The sequence below is a fragment of the Acanthisitta chloris genome, unplaced genomic scaffold, assembly GCF_000695815.1.
Source record: "Acanthisitta chloris isolate BGI_N310 unplaced genomic scaffold, ASM69581v1 scaffold13055, whole genome shotgun sequence".
Lineage (NCBI taxonomy): Eukaryota > Metazoa > Chordata > Aves > Passeriformes > Acanthisittidae > Acanthisitta > Acanthisitta chloris.
The window spans coordinates 2,349-22,452 of record NW_008672173.1 but is presented as its reverse complement, the minus strand read 5'-3'; the positions used below and the strand labels follow the sequence as shown (position 1 = coordinate 22,452).

At 39.4% G+C, this 20,104-nt stretch overlaps 1 protein-coding gene across 1 annotated transcript in view; it reads right to left on the bottom strand.

The window, feature by feature from the left end:
* Positions 1 to 20,104, bottom strand: part of FARSB (phenylalanyl-tRNA synthetase, beta subunit) — a 31,874-nt gene that overhangs the window by 10,879 nt on the left and 891 nt on the right. Inside the window, exons 2-15 of the mRNA XM_009074416.1 lie at positions 19,592 to 19,746; positions 18,986 to 19,058; positions 18,426 to 18,541; positions 17,840 to 17,990; positions 16,554 to 16,662; positions 14,677 to 14,747; positions 13,344 to 13,405; positions 13,205 to 13,256; positions 11,776 to 11,837; positions 11,240 to 11,447; positions 10,740 to 10,820; positions 8,551 to 8,643; positions 7,326 to 7,443; positions 1,936 to 2,088 (exon numbers count right to left, since the gene is read on the bottom strand). Coding sequence (XP_009072664.1) covers positions 1,936 to 2,088; positions 7,326 to 7,443; positions 8,551 to 8,643; positions 10,740 to 10,820; positions 11,240 to 11,447; positions 11,776 to 11,837; positions 13,205 to 13,256; positions 13,344 to 13,405; positions 14,677 to 14,747; positions 16,554 to 16,662; positions 17,840 to 17,990; positions 18,426 to 18,541; positions 18,986 to 19,058; positions 19,592 to 19,746 — 1,504 coding nt within the window. The remainder of the gene's footprint in view (positions 1 to 1,935; positions 2,089 to 7,325; positions 7,444 to 8,550; positions 8,644 to 10,739; positions 10,821 to 11,239; positions 11,448 to 11,775; positions 11,838 to 13,204; positions 13,257 to 13,343; positions 13,406 to 14,676; positions 14,748 to 16,553; positions 16,663 to 17,839; positions 17,991 to 18,425; positions 18,542 to 18,985; positions 19,059 to 19,591; positions 19,747 to 20,104) is intronic.

Here is a 20,104-nt window from a genome sequence, read left to right as displayed (position 1 = left end):
CAAAGAGTATTCCCCAAACTACTTTGACTCCCAACCCTCTCTGCAGTGAAGGTCTTTGAGTTAAGTTGGTGCAGTGACACTGCATTCACTATGGCACTAGAGTATCAGCCATCTGCACTGCTACCAAGGTTAAATTCCAATGTCAGGAGAACGGCAAGGGATCTGTGTGCCATCCCAGGAGAGTTTCTGAATCACTGGTTAAACAGAGAGTAGAGTAGGCACTTTTTTTCCCCCCTCTAGCTATAGCGAAAAGCCACAAACTGCTTGTAATATATTGCACATGACAAGGCATAATCCACCCTTTATACTGAATGTGTTGTGGAGCAATGTCATGGGAATGTAGGGATTCTGAATGAGCAGTACAAATCCCACAGCATCAGGAATACTGAGCAGCACTAATATCTAGAAATAACTTCTTCCCTGTCCTAGGATTAATTTTGAGGTCTTTTCCCAGTTTCCTGAAGCCAGCTGAAATGCTACAATACAAAATATGAAACACTTGCAAATATTTTTCAGTACTAAAGCAAACTCTTGTTATGTCTAGTCCAAAACAGTTACAGAAGAGTTTGGAATAGGAATCCTAACAGCTGGGTTGAACATCAATGACAGTTGAGTCCCCAAATCCCAGAGGTCCTTCTAACCCTCCCCACCACACACTCCTTCCAAATAAGAAGCTTTGCTGTTACCTGTTCTGTGCTTGGTAAAATCAGAACAAGAAATACAATTCTTTTAAATGTTCCTCTGGTCACTCTGGGAATCTTCTTAACCATATTCTATGAAACCCTTTGAGCCTCAGTGAGCAAAACAGAACCCTCTCAAAATAAGGAGGGGGAAAAAGTGTCAATATATATGACACAAACGTGCACTGAAGTGCCAGAAGACTGCTTAGCTCAAGTGTGGTGTTTGGCATCTTGGCAGTGCACTGCAGAACAGGGAGACATCTACCCACTCTTCATTTAGAGCTCTAGGAATAGGTGAGCTTGGTCAGGCTGCCCAGGACCCTGTGCCACTGCTCCAGGCAGCACAGGATGGAGACACTTCTTCAAGCTGACTCAATCTGAGTCAGTGCCTCCTATCTCTGAACACCAGTGCATGACATGTAGGGAGAAACACAGTTGCCATCCCTGCAGCCTTGCTTTTCCATTCAGTATTTTCTACACTGTTATTTTAGGTAGCAGGATAGAAGAGCTGCTAGTGTTTGCTCTCTTGCATCAACCTATGCTCTCTCAATGAAGTAATGAGGTCACCCTGCTTGTTTTCTCTCTTACATGCACAGGCACATAGAGCAGGTTCTGCACTTCGGGATTTTATTTTTAATTCATGTGCAGCTCACCCTGCATGGAGAAGGAAGAGGGCTGTTATACAACTGCTTCTCTAAGCAGCAGGGTCAGTCTCAAAGACAGCAGGATTTGAACAAAAGGTATCTAAGGAATACATCTTCACATGAATATATAAATAAAAGGAGCCTATGAACAAAGAAGCTATAGATAAAACTATAAACTAAAAGATAAGGTGTAAGAAGTTGTCTTTTCCAGGCTCTGTTAGCCAAGGAGAATACAGAGGATGCCTGGCATATTCACCAGTTCAGTGAATTCCTCTGTACCCTTGGCCATCAGCACATTACTTCATTATAAACAGTCCATGGAGCTCATGGCATATACTTACTATAACTCTCCTTAAAAAGCTGTCCACTCAGGAACTGGCTGAAACTCCTCAGAACAGCTCACAGAAGGACAGCAATCCCATTTTACAGTCAGGGAATACAGTTAATGCCTTTTCACTATCATTTCATCATGCTGCAGTATGACAGCATTTATAATGAGATTAATCCTTAGTGCCTACTGCTGAGAACAACCAGAAAGTCACCACAGATTGTAGAGGAACATTGAGCTCCAGAACAAACCCTGTTGTACACTCTAGTTCTGTTTTCCTTACCTTCAGCTGCCTTGATTGTGTAGCCATTCTCTTCACTTGGAGGGACTTCAACAAGCTGCATGATCCTGTCCAGCAATCCATGGATAATCTCAAAGCCTGGGCTTTTGTTGTAATAAACTGCACATAAATGTCTGTCGTTTCTTGCACCTACATCTGAAGAAGAAGGAAACAATTATGTTATCTGGGAAACTTTATCTCACTCCCAATCTTGCGTTTACCATCAGTTTTCTTCTGGTGTAGTGTGAGGCACTTGTGGCTGAAAGGAGAAATAAGTATGTAAAATGGCTTCTCTGACACACCTGTCACATAATTTGAGCAAATAATGGGATTTCTTTAGTCCACTGGACTCTCACAGAAAGATTTTAAGTATCCTATGCCTAGGGAAGGAAAAAGGGTTGTTACATATGAGTATCTTCTATGCAGTGACAGGTACCAAGCACAGAGTTAAGTGTTAAAGGAATTTAAAATAGACTAGCCAAAATGCAAATACTCAGTAAGCATCGAGAAACTTGTGATGCTGGTAGGAAAGCTAAATATTTATAGAACTCTGCTACAGAACAACTATCAGTACAAAGCAAGCAGCCCACAGCCTGCCATGAGTAATAACGTTAGCATGGTGATGTGTGAAAAGATCTAAATTCACAGAGGTTCCAAATCATAACTGATGTTTTTTTTGTGACCAACTTGGACATCTCTGCAACCAAGTGATTATGAAAAATGTGCTACACTGCACAAACCCCAGACAGTGACACGAGTAACTCTCACTTTAGACAATTCCTTAAGTCAAACCCTGCTATAAGTTTTCTTAGATTATTGATTTCAGCAAAATGTTTCTCTTTTTTGAACTTTCAAAATGAGCAGGTGTTAGTGTGCTGTTCTACTTGTACCTTTAGGCTACCCCATTGCAACATACACTTCTGTAGGACTACTGTGTCCTACTTTGAAGCTTAACTCACTGTAGGTTTCAGCTTTTTCATCCAAGTCAACAGGAACCAAGCTCAGAACAAGAAACAAGAGAAGGAGTAGGCTCTTCAGGCAGCAGAGAGTTAAGCAGTGAAACTTCTTCACCACAGGATTTTGTGGGTGCTAGGAGTTTGCACAGCTCTGAGGAAGCAGATGAAGTTTGTAGCAGATAAATCTATGACTCCTTACTGCAGACAAGCACATTTGAGTTGGGAAGTCTCTGAGCTACATGTGGCCAGAGAACAGGGAGCACTCTGGAAGCATTTTTGATGTGTACCTGCTCTCACGCTTCTCCCCTGACAAGCACCTGTAGCTGGTGTGACAGATGGGATACTGGGCTAAAGGAACCTTTGGTCTGACCCACCACAGCCACTCTGTGTGTGATGTGCTTGGCTTAAACACCAGCAGAAACTTCAGCACTCATTGAGTGTCCTGAACTATCTAACACATAAGAACTTAAACGAGATGTCAATTTAATTTAATCTCTATTTGCTCCAGCTACACATTTAGTAACAAAAAAATCTGTCAGAATCTAAACAAGAAAACAGTTACCAAGTGACCAGAAATACACAGGTTAAAGAGGACAGCAAAACACAGGAGCAGAGCCTACACACAAATGAAATCTCAGCTTTTTTGAGACACCAGTCATTCAAAACTTCCAGGCAGCAATTTGGTAACAGAGCTGCAAGTTCTCTCATCAGTCACTGAAAGCTGAACTTACTGTGGCACTAGGTTTGCATTTTGCACTCAGTATCTTTTTCCTGTCATAATAATAATGTGCAGTGTTAAATAAAGGTGGAGAATCCAATCCCGAAGTTAAAATAGCAACATGGGAAAGTGAAGGCTACAGAGAAAATATCAATAAGTGCAGGATGTGATTTCAGGTCTGAGCTTGCTGCCTGTTCAGCCCCATCACGTGTGGCTGTTTCCTGGCTCTGCTAAGATACCAATCAGTAATGAAGTCGTGGATGGTCGATAATTTATTTTCATGCCATACTGAGCAACAGAATAGAAGAAAATGTTTTCCCTTCCCTAAGACAGCAAGTTCTTTGGGCTAGACATACAGCAGAATGATTTCCTTTTTTTTTTCCCCCCAGTGAGTCATGATAGCAGGGACAAAATCTGCTTTTCACTACAACTAAGATAGTCAGTGGTGCCTTCAAATCAGATTTTTTAACTAAAACATCAGAAATAAACACACAAGATTTTTTTTATAACTAAGGTTTTCAACTTGAGAAGTCTTTGGCAGAGGAAAGGATGCTTTCTCAAGCCTTCAAAAAAGCTGTGTTATAAAACTTACTCCTTTATAGAGTTCTATTACAACACAGGAAGTTCATTCACTACAGGCTATAGCAAGAAAAAAGCAAGTATTAGGAATTGTAGGCAAAAGCTGGCAGATGTTAGGAATGCTTCAGTTCTTTATAACTCACTTAAGAGATCTCTTGTGTCATGCCATGAAACATTTCTATTTTCCAAATGAGCCTGCCAAGTATGTCAACCTAAATTACATATATATATGTGTATATATTTCTGAGACTTCAAAGCACTTCCTGGGGATGCTGCTGAAAAACAATCCAAAGGATGGGCAGCTGCTTAGGCATCTGTGAGCCAAAAGAGTGCAGAGGAAGATAAAGTAGTGTTGTACACTGTTCCCTTCCCAATTAGAGATGCTTCAGAAAAATGACCTGGTGATCTGACAGGGGACACCTGCTCATTTCAACTTGTCTTTCGGCCTCCTGAACTATCTTCTGCATATAGCTAACACTTCAGAGAGCTTGGAAAAATACTGCAAAATATGGCAGCAGCTGTACTCACAAATGATGTCAATTCTGCTAAATGTGTGCCACCATCAGCTTGACAGATTCTCCAAGATCACTGCTCGGGGTGATTTTTCTAATGGATTAATTTCTTTTGTTGTGGTAAGGCAGGGAAAGTGTATTCTCTATTAGGCCTGGTGGTAAAAGTGGTGATTTATCCTCCCAACTAGTGTAACTATCCTACCCGAAGTGACCATTGAGTGTTACAAGGTAACCACACAAATGCTGTGTAACCTCTTCAAAATCAGCTCATTTCCTCCTGCTCAGATTTGATTCTCTTTAGTTCTATTAAATCTGGCACACATTTTGCTAATTGAATACATGAAACTATTCTGCCAGATATGTCTGAAGAGAAGTATGTTCATCCACCTTGGTCAGCAGGAGTTCTGTGTAAGAAGGTATTTTATTAGAAACCAGTGTGTTTCCCACACGAATGACTACAAGATGCCATTTCAAACACAGTTCATGGCAGTACTCCTTTGGCCCATACTTTTGAAATTATTAATTGGGAATTCTGCATGCCAAAATCATGAAACAATAAAATTAAATTAGTCAGTCTGATGACATAAGCCTTGTGCAGGAAATCTCATTCCATATGTGAGAGGACAACCCCACATTTTTCAGTGTTTGTAGAGTTACCAGTTCTTCCTTTCTCCCCTCCCCTTTCAAACTGTTGATTAGGCAAGTTTAATTTTTGAAGTAAATTTGGGAAAGAGAGTAATTATTCTAAACAAAACATTAAAACCCATTTCAGGGAGTGTTCAGTCTGTAAGTGCTCAGGCCATGAGAGCTGCCCAAGGGCAGAGTTCAAAGCTGCTGCATCATCACAAGTCTTTATCTGTTTGCAGTGATTCCCATCAAAATGAAGTACACCACAAAATCTCTTTACAAAACTGTTGAGCAGCCATCCACATAAATGAAAGCTTTCAAGAGCCACACTTGACACACATGAAATAAAAGTTACAATTTAACTTGCAAATTTTATAATGCCAGAATAAATGTGGCTCCTTAGTCCAAGAAAAACAGCCCCACTCTTGGTTCTGGAGAATGCTGATGCTGTTCTACCATCTGCACCACATTTTTTGCATTCTAGCTAACTGCATGCCCAGCAAGGAATGAGCTGCACCACCAAACTGTCTGTATTTAATAAAAAAAAAAAGTCCACATGGTTCGCTAAAACTGCTTATTTTGCTTGGCAAGGCTCCTTTTTCCTTAAAAAATGTAATCTACAAATTAAATTCATCACCAAAGCAATTTACTTGCCATTTTGTTTATGCCTTATATAAACCTTTGTTTTGCAGATCCCAGATACTTTAAACACAACCACTAAAATCTGAAACCAGATAATGAAGCACCAGAACCATTTCTACTGCTGAATTTAATGGCAGCCTTTTTCACTGAGAGGCAAAACTCCTTTCAGGCTTGTAACTCCTCCCAAAAGTTGCAGCTTGTGCACTCCTGTTCTCCCAATATACCACACAGAAAGAAAATAATCAGTGTATTTTAGATAAATTTCTAGTATGTAAAAATCCATTTTTACAGCTCATTTTACTGTGATACATTTTTCCAGATGTAGGCAGTTTGAAATTTTCATCATGTACAGTGAAATCAGTGCAAAGATTGTGCAAAACACAAGGAAGGATTTTGCTGAAGCTTTTGAAAAGTGAACTAGCTGCTTTGGCTGTTAAAGTCACAGAAGATTCTAAGGCAGCCATGCTTTCTTAGCATAGCTGGATGAAGTGCAAAGATAAGGAAAATATTTTTATATATGAGATAGGAAATTTTATACTGTGGAGCTTTTAATTTATTGATAGCTTTGTACACAGGCTTGCTCCATTCTCTACCCTTTGGTATCTGTGCTACTAGTCTCATTCTTCATACAGGTTGTCAGACTCCCAGAAGGTTAATTTTGGAGAACAAATACAAGCAATCCTGTTTAAAGATCATGGAAAGAAGGAAAATGGTTGAAACACAGTGACCCCAAAATTTTCATCTGAATTACTGCTCTCCAGGATAGAATCTGTCTGCAAATACAACCTGCTGTTCTCAGGCTGGAGACACTGTGCTTTACAGTTGGCATATTGCTGACTCTGCAGGCTCCAGAACAGTCATAGCAGCCTGCTTTCTGGGTTTACTACTTTCCAAAGTTTGTGCCACTTGAAAATATTGCCAGCAGGTAACTCTTCTCATGGGTTACATACCTAATAAGAATACAAAGGAGCACTAAATTAAGAGCGAGTAAAAATAAACTGGTGCATCAACACAGCAATTTAGAGCAGGTTATTCTTGGGTGCAAAATTGTCTTGTGTTTATCCTCGCAGGCTTAAGAGACTTCTTGACAGATTTTAAGGAATATTTAGACACCTAAAAACATTTGCAAGGTACCTACTTGTGCTTTTGAGAGCATGTAAAATGAACCACGTTTCTAGCCACTCTCTAATCCAGCCTGTTACACTGAGCTCTTAACACTTGTGCTATAACACCTAAATAAAAAACCCCAATACAGTATGCAATGACTATTACTATGGAAATTACTTAAGGAAATACACATTTGTTTACTATTACCATTTGGAATGTAAACATGTTTCCATTATCAAAGCTTCCTCTTACCTGTATTAGGATCTTTCACTACGATGTCTGAAATCTCAAAGAGTTTGAGAGGCAAGGGCATTTTCCTGTTAGCAGCAATAGTTTTCAGTAGCCCAGGAAGGAGGGTGGTACGTGCCACCTGCAGGACAAACACGGATGCTGCAAGTTAAGTACCTTCCAAAACTGCTAACGCTTATTTTCTTTCTTTTTTGGTTTTGCTCATTTGTGACAGGAGTACAAAAGTAGTCAGGGGCAAATACTGCTCTTATCTCCTGTGTTTCAGCATCTTTGCTTTAGAATAGTAAACTTGAAAAAGTACATTCTCTGCATTCTCTGTTGCTTTTTCTCAAAAAGCATCTTTGTGGGCTTAAGAACAGGTACCTCTTCACAGGTGCTTGAGATGCAGTGCAGAGTAGAAAAATAATACAGAAAGTGAACAAGTGCCATGAGGAGAGGCTGAGGGAGCTGGGGGTATTCAGCCTGGAGAAGAGGAGGCTCAGGGGTGACCTTATCACCCTCTACAACTCCCTGACAGGAGGTTGGAGTCAGGTGGGGGTTGGTCTCTTCTCCCAGGCAACCAGCAGCAGGACAAGAGGGCACAGACTCAAGCTCTGCCAGGGGAGGGTTAGGCTGGATGTTAGGAAGAGATTTTTTACAGAGAGAGTGATCAGGCATTGGAATGTGCTGCCCAGGGAGGTGGTGGATTCACCATCCCTGGAGGTTTTTGAGATGAGACTGGATGTGGCACTAATACCCTTAGAAATGGGTATTAAAATACTTCCAGAGCAATACAGAATTAAAAAAAAAAAGGAAAGAAAAAGAAAGAAATCCCAACAGTAATAATGGTCAATAATTAAAAAAACCCCAAATATTTCCTCTCCAGAACTGAGGAAGTTTAGAGATTGAAAGGTCTAATAGTTCCTTTGGTGTTGATTGGGTTTTTCTAAATGCAGGAGTTGATCAAACACCTGAGATTTTCTGTAGCAAGATACTCAATATTGTCACACACAACATGGTATTTTACTTTACTGAAAAGCTGGTAACATTTCACACTGAATAAGGTGTTTCTCAGTGAAGGAGTAACAGATGATGACTGCTAGCAAGTTTCACACACAATAATACACAAACTCCTCAATGCAAGCAAAGTAGCTCTAGTTTATAAATTTTACTTCCTGTTGCCTCCTTTCTCTCCTCTTTAACTACAGAATCTATGACAATATTGCTTTCAAAGTCTGCACGAGCTCACCTGGAATTCTGCAGTTTTGGGGTTTGCTATGCGCACAGCTTTGGTTGCAGAGATATCCATGCCGAGTTTATCTGCAACATCTTCTTGAGAACACTGAAAACAAAGAGACAAAAACTCACCAAGGTCAAGTAGTTAGTAAGGCAATGATGAAATCTGATCTCAAGAATGAACAATGCAGTCGCAGCACTGGCTCTGAGGGCCTATAATATCTGCTGCACCCACTCACAATAAAAATTAAGCTCTAGTCTTAAGACTAAGTAGGCAAACTAGTTTATTTACAAATGTTGGTTACTAACCAAAATAAAGCTGTTTAAAAAAACCCCATATGTTTATTTAGGCTCTTGTTGTCATCTGTTTTAAAAACAGAGGCTCAGATTCTGCCCCCTGACTTGCAGTGTTGAAGTATTTTATGCTGAAAATAACACTTGTAAAGGGACTGATAGCTGAGCTTTCTCAAAAAGAAAACAATCCCTTGGAGGAATCTTACAGAGGGTAAATGCTGTCTATGAAAAACAGGTCATAAGGCAAAACCTTCCATTTTCATAGCTGCACAGGATTCTCACAGTTTGTTGTTTTCAGTTTTCTTAGTTGGAGTGTTTTCAAGGCCCTTATTTTCTCTAGGTGTGTTTTGAAGCTGGTCAGTAAAACAATACACACTCACTTTATCAGGCTCAGACACTGTCTGTGCTCATATAGCAATAGATGCTACTGATAAGATCCCACTGTGCATTTCCAAAATTTCTGTCTTTATTAATGTATTAAAGACACCAATAGCAGCCTAGGCATGTAACTGAGGATTTTCTAGTACACTGCAGTCTTCCAGAAGTGCTCCCTTTGCACTGGCAGCACTCTGAAAAGCGTGTTGGTAGACCAAATGTGAGAAAAATCAGCAGGTGATGCCACCTGAAAAAGTGGATTATTGAATAATAATCAAAACCCCCAAACAACACAAGAAATGCTGGAGTTAGGAAGAGAAAATTGTGTTAAACAGATGTGTATCTAAACTACAGCATGTTACTGTGCTTAAATAAATGTGTTCTGGCTAAATTTGAGCTCCTCACAGATGGCAAGTTATTGTGTATGAGTGTAATGTGGGGCTCAAACCAAGAAACAGACTGAGTGAACAAATACATAGGCAGAGTTTGTCATATAACATTGGGCTACAGAATGTTGTTGCATTAATCTTAGTCAGAGGCCTCAGGTTGGTGTTTCTATAAAGTGCTGGACACAGCACACTGTGGGTTTCATCCTGCTGCAGCAGAAATACCAATATGCAAAGGGATGTAACATGATATACTGCATAAACTTCAAAATCTCTGCTGTGGCAATTCATAAAGGTTCTCAGTTGTAGCAATGTACTATATGAAATGTTTTAAGTGTATTACCTGCTCAGTGCTGAAAACAAATAACTAGTTATTAACAAAGAAGGAAAAACTGTAAAAGCTTGACCATGTTATATGTGGTGTTTCCCCAATATGGTACTTGCCACATGTAGTCTGAATTTCTTTGTCAGACACTAGCACTAGAGGAAGTATTAATGTTACTGTCCTGGTTACTTAGATGAGTTAGTAACAAAATATCAAAACCAGAATATATTTTTTCAGACTTTACAGAAAGAAAACAAACCCTATCTGTGGTGAAATTTACAGCGGATTTTGTGTCCCCTTAGTGTGCACTCTAAATTTGCTGGGTATTCTTGACACAAACTCCTTGCAGACTGAATAACTACACATCAACCTTGTATTAACTTGAGGAATTATGAGCAAGTGACAATGCTAATGAGAAATACAGAAACAGGGTAAGCTCTAAACTGTAGTAATATCCTCCAGAAAGTACTAAATTTTAAAGCTTGTTTTCCAGATTATGAAACTATGATCAATGTTGCATCTGGTGACCAAAATCTCACAATTTCATCCTACCAAATGAAACTAAACTCAGTATTTCAGCAGCTATTTTCTTCTCTATACTTAGAACTACATGGCACATTAACAGGGACTTATTCAATTTCTCTGACCTACAAGCTCACAAAACTTTACAGTGTAATTCCAAAACACTAGTAAACAGCTGCCAAAACAGCACTGGACATACTGCTACATGTATATAACATATCCTCAGACCATCCTCTGCAGTTCTGGCTGCATTACTGTTCCAACATGCAACTAAGAAAATATGAGAACATTATAATATACCAGGGCAAAAGTGAGTGCTTCAGTGAATCCAGCAGCTGCCAACTCCAGTCTCAGAAGTTCTGTGAGCTTATTGAGGGGGAGCTGAAATGAAACAAAACAGTTTTTAGCTTCCATCTAAAAGCATTTTGCTATTCTTTCCCGAGGTGATTCTGCCTGTTACATGAATTCACTAGGGAGGGACTATGCTTGTGTGCTTAAAATTTTTGAAAGCATCAGCCAGCTGCCTTTAGGCTTGCCTGAGGAAATGAATCTCCCAATTAGAGATTTAATACGGGCTCCCTACTTAAACCCTGTCTTTTTTCAAAAGCACCAGCAACCACTGGTCTTGGACTTATTCAAATCAGTGGGGCATCTGTTTTGTATCCCATCCATGGTAAATACTTCTCAAGGCAAAGCATGTCAAAATATTTAATTCCTAGGTTCTGTTTTCCCCAAAGCCCTTCTGGCATGCACTAGTCATTTACTGACAACAGAGCATTCATTTGAAGGGGCAATCTTACTTGATTAGCTATGGTGTACGTTTTCGGAATAACCATCTGAATGTTGTTATAACCATAAGCTATTGCTGCATCTTCCACGATATCACATGCATGGATAATGTCTGCTCTGGTAGGAGGGATTTCAATCTCTAGATGGTTCCCATTCCCTATGACGTGTGACTTCAAACACATCCTAGTCAGCAGCTTTGCAAGGCTTGATGGAGTTTCACTGAAACAAAACAAGAGAGTAGTAATTTATGGATTTTGCACTGGATCAACTGGCTTTTGACAGTAATCAATGTTTCTGCTGCACTGCCCTGTATCCTGAAGAATCTCTAAGAGCTTTATGGATTGTACACAGACTTAGCATTTGATCAGAATCGTTTTTCTTTACATCATAACAGCTGGGAGAGGCCATAAAGAATCCATCACTTTCCCTGAATTTCTGATAAGCTAAAAAAATCCCATAAACATTTTTAAAACAGCACAACGATCAATGTTTTCTAGTGCCTTTTCCATCATTAATGAAAATTATGTTTTCATTTGCAACAACACACCTGATTCCTATTTTCTTGTTAATGAGTTCAGGCTTCACCTTCTCTGTTCGATAAGCCAGTTCCTAAAGAGAAAGACAAAGCTTTTAAGCAACCACAGTACCTGTCATTGCCACCTAGGAGGATTCAATATTGGCAATTCAATATTTCTATTTCTGTATTAGCACACAAATATCTACTAGTATTTTACTTAGCAAGTTTGCAGCATATTTAAGAGAGTCATTTTGTATGTATGTATGTATGTTAAGAAGTTTCTAAAGCTCTTCAGACATTGGAACAAGCTGCCCAGGGAGGTGGTGGAGTTACCATCCCTGGAGGTGTTTAAGGAAAGACTGGACGTGGCACGTAGTGCCATGGTCTGATTGACATGAGGGTGTTAGGTTGGATTCGATCTCAGAGGTCTTTTCCAACCTTAATGATTCTGTGAATCTTGATATACAAATCCTTAAAAACCATAGCATCTAAAACTTTGGGGATTTTTTTTCCTGATTTTATCTAGGGAAGCTACTTTGGTTACCACAGAGTTTTGCTGGATATCTCCTCAGGATTCTAAGGCCTTTCTCGTTTGATTAAAGCTGACATTGCAAAAAGAAAACGCTAAAATGCCTCTAGAAAACCTTTCAGAAAAAATAAGTTTCTTTCCCTCTAAACAGTTTGTACTTGTCTGACTGATACATCTGATTTTATGAGCTCAACCAGATGTGTCTTCAGTTACTTTCAGGAAACAGGAGGAACTGCTTTCTTTGTACTTATTAAGGGAACAGAAATGGAAGAATCTGTTACTGCAAAGAGGTGTGCCTGGGACTCTGAATGCAGGCACAGGTCACCATCCTGCTCTAGAGACCTTCATATAGTTGGTGCCTATGCAGTGAACAACTGAAAAATGCAGTGTTACAAGGTTATTTTAACTGAAGGGCATTAAAGCTTCCAGATCTGATAAATAAGTTCTGCTGAGGCTGATTTCAGTTGTCCATAGGCTTAAGGCACAAGGACCTCTTCCTGCATTCGTTTTTCCTGATTTGGAACATGTTGGTTTTAAAGGCTTTAGACACAGATTATGACCTTTGATTGCAATCTTTACTTGTTCCTGAAAATGTTCCTATCACATGCACTCTAAACCATAATAGTGACCACCACTCATAACTTTTTGGGAGTATCAAGCTAGATCAGCAAGTCTGTGTTTTCAGCCTTATCACAATTCAGGGGAGCTTCAGAATGAGTTTTCTAGAGAAGGAGAAGCTGGAGTTATTTTTCATGGAGTTAGAGAAGGCTCTGACTCACTAATAGACAGGTAGTGCCAAGCTGAGTTTTACACCACACCTCAGAACCAGCATATGCTGCTGCTGCAGGAAAAGAAAACAATGTCCCTCTTATCACTTTGTTTAAATAAAATCCTTTCCCTAAGGACACAGAGATATTAAACAATGCTTACCGGGTAGATGTGGGTCTTCCCATTGGGATAAACTACCTCTGCTGCTTCAACACTGAGACAGACAGAGAAATAGAAGTAAAAAAGTTTGTAACACATGGCCCAAATGTAATTGTCTCTCTGATTGGAGATTTATACTCACGTGAATGGCTTCTCACAATATTCACTGAACATCGTGACCATAATATCAAGAACAATTTTTGCCTACAAAATAAAGAAAATAATCACATGGAAGTCTGCCATCTACTTGTGTTGAAACAGACAACATATCTTAACATAAAATGGTGAGGAAATCTTGTATCACACTCTCTTCATTCTACTCTATTTAATAACCTAACAACACAAATCCTAGAATGCTAGATTGAATTTTAAAGGATGTTTCTCTTCTGATGCAAAGACATTTGTGCAAAAACCTGAAATATCTGGTTTTCAAGGTTCTGAAAGACATATTTTCTAAACTCTGTTCTGAAGAGACACAGGGTCTTAATTACCGTTTAGAGCTCGGTCTTCCTAACCTTCAGTCTAATTAGCCATCTGAAGTTCAAGTGAAAATGTAGATGCAGAAAGACTGTGCATTATCAAATAACCTCATCTGCAAAATGTTTTCCAGTTCATATTTTAAGAGATTAGCATAACAGAACACAATCATGAGATTCAGATAAACTTCTCCATCTACAAAGGGGTTTTTTTTTTGATGCCTGACAGTATAATTTCCTTCATGTAAACAGCAGCACTATTTTTACTATCAGGCAGTAGCAAGAAGCAGATATTTATTAGTTTACTTAGAAGCCACTCCCCACGTGCACATTTATTTGTGTGGGTAACATATTAAGTAGTAGGGTAAGTTAAAAGCAGTTTTGCTCTTAAGCATCAAGTTCCACACTTAGGGAAACTCTATGCACAACCTACATTCAAGAACAGGTAATTATAACTGCTAGGCTTTCATGCTTCCGTTTGAGTTACAGAATTTGCATATGGAAAGACCTGAATTTGGCAATTACTTGCACAGCATCCCTGCTTGAAAAAGATAATTAAGAAGAAAAATTCCTGTCTTCCTTCTCTCAGCCTCAATTTTCAGGAGACAAAATGCTTATTTTGCCAGAATACTCTTTGTAAAGAATCAATCTTAGTGAATTTTATTCTTTTCAAAGCCTTCCAGACTGAGAAAAAGTGCTCAACAACAAGAACAAACAGTCCCTAATTGACTTAAACACTTTCTCATACAAGCTGAACACTCACTGTCAACATAAACAGTAAAATCAAAATTCAGCGAAAACACAGTGCTGTCTGTGGAGCAAGCCTGAAACCGAGTCAAGGGAATTCCACAGTCCTACAACTTATCTTGCCCTTCTGAATTGGAAGGTTGGCTCCAAATATAAATGCCTGGTTATTGCAGGTCTTTGTATTAGAACCCTATCACCTAAAGGGAAAACAGTGATATTAAAGCATATCAAAAGCAGGAAAGATTCATTTACCTTTGTAATATCTGTGCCTGTACATTCAATAAACACATTTTTGGTGTTCAGGCTTATTTTTGTATGATTTCCTAAAACATGTGAAGACAAAAACATGTTAAGAAATATTACTTTCATTGCAATAACACTGATACTGACTCATTTTGTGATTCGGAAAGATCAGTCATCTTTCACAGCTTAAAAAAGCCACTACCTACTGCACCAACATTCACAACTCTTGGCAGAAGAGCAGCTCTGTTTTTTAGTTTATGAATCAAAGAGGAAAAAGCCAGACCAGACACACTGATTGGGTTATGCTTTACACTGACAGACACATGAATCTACAGGTATCTCAAGACCCAGCTGAAAAAGCCAACTAGCAGCACAGCAGCCATCTGCTGTTAGCAAAGGGGTTCTGCACTGCCACAGCTTCCCATCTTCCCTGGATTTAGTCTCACATTTGCATTGGATGTAATTTCCTTGGGCAGGAATAAATGATTTTTAAAAAGTGATTTAGACTGATGACTATCGATAGCTACTTGTGTGAATAATGAAGATCTTCTGATACTATGTGCTGAGCTTGCTCTACGTTAGGGATTTAGGTCCTTGTATGGATTTATGCCCTTTTAGGCATGAATTTGCTTTGTCTGTACTAGGAGCCATAAGGTATGCACAGAAGCACATCCCTGATGCACTCAAAACTGTCTCTCATCTGGAAGAAGCACCTGAAGTGTCTCTCTTGCAAACTGGATGCAAAGTTCCCCAGTAGCTGGTTCTCTCTCTTCTGTTAGTAAGTCACAAGCAAACTGCCTGTTCAGTACAGACAGGCAGTGAATTCCATGGAATTAATTCCACTGCTGGTAACCATGCAGCAGGGGGATACACAGTCCTAGAATTGTATGGGATCATGCCAGATCCAACCTTCTGTCCTTGCCTTCCATTGCACCATTCACTAATGCAGGTGCACCCCACCAGAGGCAAAGGGAAGCACTTGGATACACATGGGCATTCTCGTGTCGTTTGACCCTGAGCGAGTCGTTCAGCTTCTGTTTTAGTTTCCTGCCTGAGAAACTAGGTCACAGCTAGACTGAAGGTTAGGTGCACTGAAGACCCTAGGACTGAGGGATGTTGTACTCCCTTCCCTGTGTGTTCCCTGCTGTGCTGTATCTCTTTGCAGATGGAATGTGTTTGGCACTTCTGGACTCAATTCAAAGCAAACATAACCCTTCACTTCAGTGCTTGTAGATAATCCAAACAGCCAATACAGATGTTGACATTTCATTATCTGTTTAAAAAGTACCTTTAACCTGGAAGCCTCTCTAAAACAAAGGTGTTAAATTTAGCTTAACCATTTTAATTGATAAAATACAAATAATATGCAATGCTTATACATGGAACACACCCAGGCTGGAATAAGCCTAACAAAGAAGGATCAGACACAGTGGTTGACACCATCTTCAATTCAGAATAGTTGTTCTTACCAGTCCCTGCCAGAGTGTTTGAGCTGCCTTTTAAGAAGATTTGGGTTAGCTGGATAAGGTCAATCAGAAAAAAATACATCCAAAGAGATTATCACTGCAGATTTATTGGTCAGTGCAGGGAAAGTTACTAATTCTTGACCTATATTTCAGTATATAGGTATACTAATGCAGAGGTTTGCAGTGGGACTTTTATATCCCTGCGATGAGGATGAAAAACAGGAACAGTAGCAGCCTAGGGAGGGAGCAAAAAATTTGGCTGCATTTAAACTGAAAGCAGAAAAGATTATATGAAACTAAGTGAAATGATTTCTAAAAAGCCCAATATTCCCTATTGCACACCCATGTTTCTGTTAGACACTAACTCACACAGACACAAACCAGCAGTGACAGTACAAATGAATCACAAATTAATCTTACCATTGATAATTGGTGGCATGGACAGAACAACACCATTGCTGTCATAAATGACAGGATAACGTGGCTTGTTTTCAATGAGGTGCAAATAGTGCCGAAGGTGACTGTCAGTCTGCAGAAACAAAGCACAGCCTGAATTTCACTTCAGCTCCTGTGTTAACTTCCACAGTGCCACAATCCCTTGTGGAGAGATTTGGAGGAATTTTGAAAGGGGGAAGGATTGGTCTTAGAGCTAGGTACATCACTAGTAAAAGCTGTTTGCTCTCAGCAGCAGGAAAACTTTGAAATGAGAGAATTTGACTTCTGGTTTCCTTCAGAAGTGTTAAAAATGCTTTAAGGATTCTCTCACACATGCACAGGCCACGCTATCCAAACAGTGCCCTTGCTCACCACAGCAGACAAACACTGCCAAACATCCTTGGTTCATGGGAACATTCCTTAAGAGTGATAAAAATTAGCACTTTCAATTAAATTGCTGGATACTGTCACTAATACTTAGATTCAAAATCTACATTTGTTCCAATGACATAGGTATGTACTGTACCAAACCCATCATTTCATTTTAGTCTCTCTGCCATCCCTCATTTCCTAGCTCTCACTCATCTTTGATTTGTCTCTATGACCAGTACCTGTGCTCCAGCACAGCTGTAAACTGAAATGACAGTAATAATAGTATAATTTTTAAATGCTGACATTGGAAGGGGCCCACATAAACATTGTAAAATCAGACCTGACCAAATCTTTTCCTAGAATTTATCTGGTTTCATCAGGATGATGGGCCAAGAGCAGTGCCAGACTTAACTAGAGCCTTCCACACAGCTATGCTTACCTAATATACAGTTGGGTAAATAATCCAACATTTTCCCTAAGTAAATTGGCCAAATGAAACTGACAGGAACAAAATATTTACCCTAAACGTTTCCCAGCATTGTACACTGAGTATCTTACCAATGCATATAGATAAATACACAATACTTTTACAGTGTTATAAAGAGTATCTTGAAAAGGAGTCTTTGTGTTTATAAATCAGAGGATTACTACCAAACTCACTGTTCTAAGAATTGTGCTTAGCCACAAAACACCATGATGTACCTCTAATGGACAATAAAGTATTATCATGCATTTCTCATGAATAAGCGAAGTGTGAAATGTTCACTGGCTGTGAAGCTACAGAAGATAACTGTTTTATTGGCACAAACAACTCTTAGTAACAAGGATATGAGAGATGTCAAGCCTTGGAAATTTAGCTTCCTGCATTTAGAGCAACAAGTCTGAAAAACCTCACTTACCCTATACAGATCCATAATTTGTGAGGCTGTGTACTCCTGGGATTGATTCAAGGGCTTGAACTTAATTTCAGAAGGTGCTTTGGCTGTAAAAGTAAATGGCCCAGAGATGGTGTCCAAGTCATGGGTACCTATTGCTACTAAAGCTCTTTTCCTAGAAAGAAAGAAGGCAAAATAATGATTCTTGGACCTTCTTAGAGATAATATCTCATGATGCTCTATACTCCTACGCATTCATAAAACTTACTGAAGAAGTAGGAAAATTTTGAGAAGCCTAGAAAATTTTTCACTAATAACATTCTAACAAAGGTTAACAACACGCATCAATGCAAATCCAGTGGGAATGTTGCAAAATCCATCTGTCTCAACTGTTGTATGAGCTGTAACAGCTATTTCTGCTGAAAAGCACTGACAGCACGCAGCAACAGGCAGAGAAATGAGAAGGATCAAGAGAACTGCTACAGATTTTCCTTGGCATAACTATAATGTCTCTCTGCAATAGGGATGTGCAATCTGAATGTGACAAAGTCACACACACACACACACACACACAGAGGCACTATACACTGCTTTAAATGCAGGCACTAACCTGCAAATATTTTGGTGCAGTTTCTCTTGGAGGTCAATGAAGCTGTCGTAGCGTTCCCTGGTGAAAGTGATGTTGCGCAGCACAGCAGCCACGGCGTGAGGACGGATCTGGGCAGTCTGCAGTTCACAACAGAATATACAAAACTCAAACTGACTGAATGTGCATTCTTCTTCATAAAATCCTCTCTTGTAAAGTAGTCAAAAGGAAAATTCATGCAAAGACATATGAATCCCAAAGGGGAAAACACCCAAGTAAACCTACTCCAGGTCTAGTAGAGACAAGGAGGTGTCTGATACACTGTAATGGCCCAAAAGGTCAATGCAATGTAAGCATCTGGAACTTTGATTTGACCTGCTCCTAGGTTCACCCAAAATAATTTGTCTGTTGTTCCTCCTCTTCCCTAAAAATAAATTGCAATTAATAGAGATATTTAAATTTCTTTAGCTCTTGTTCTGCAAATAAGATTTCCAGTCTCACTGCTCTTACAAAATTGGTACTGATACGGATCTTGCTGCTTCAGCAACTCTCAATACATTTACAAAGGTGCAGTAAACACTTACCTGTTCAGTGATAATCAGCCTCTGACCTTCACCCTCAGCTGGTATTATCTTTTCATATCTAGGGAGATTTATCCTAGAACAAAACCAGAAGTAAGTCTGTAACTGAAAAAAAAAACACTTCACCAAATGCAGTAAACTTTAGAAATGCAGCAGCAATTATATGTAGAAAACCTTCTTGGTAACATTTCTTGGCATGTAATTAGCTAAATGTTCTGAACTTGTTTTCTATGGGATGGTAAACAGATTACTGAGCTTGAAAGGAAGGAGTTAAGAAGGTAAACTCGCAGCAGAAAAGTGAAATACATGATTTGTTTTGTATTTATTATGAAGGATCAGAGTTTCTCTGCAGGAGTTCTTTAGAGGATAAGTCTCAAATGGAACAATAGTTCAAAAAAATTTAGAACAGATCTAAAGCCCAGTAACATTCTAGTCGAGTCTTTTAAAATTATACAATAGATCCTCTCCAGAGGAACATCTGATGAATCTTATCTACACATGACACTGTACTCAAAATCCAAGCAAGTAGGATGTTTGTTTACTGCCCAGAAATGGACTTGTCTTCCAACAAATAACAAACCACACAACAATCTCATAACTTTGTCTTACCTTTCCTTAAAGACCTGCAGTCCTCGGACCAACCCTTCCAGGCAGAGAAGGTCATAACGGTTGGCAGGAACATCAATTTTATAGAGAACGACATCAGATGCACCTTTTGCCTTTTCTTCTCCTTTTTCTTTACTTATAATGACTTTCTCAGATGTCTGAAATTAAGTAAAAATATGTTTGTAACCTGAAACAGCTTGACATTGGCAGGAGTATGACAGTGATATAATATCGCAGGAAAAATTGTATTCGTTAATAGTTTAACGGTGTAATTTGGATTTATGCAGCAAATGGACACACCAAAAACAAGAGATGAAATAAAATCTTTCTCAGATTCATAGAATCATGGAATCAACCAGGTAGGAAAAGACCTCCAAGATCATCAAGTCCAACCTACCATGGTCACTAGACCATGGCACTAAGTGCCACATCCAGTCTCAGCTGCAAAACCTCCAGGGATGGTGAATCCACCACCTCCCTGGGCAGCACATTCCAGGGCCTGCCACTATCTCCCTA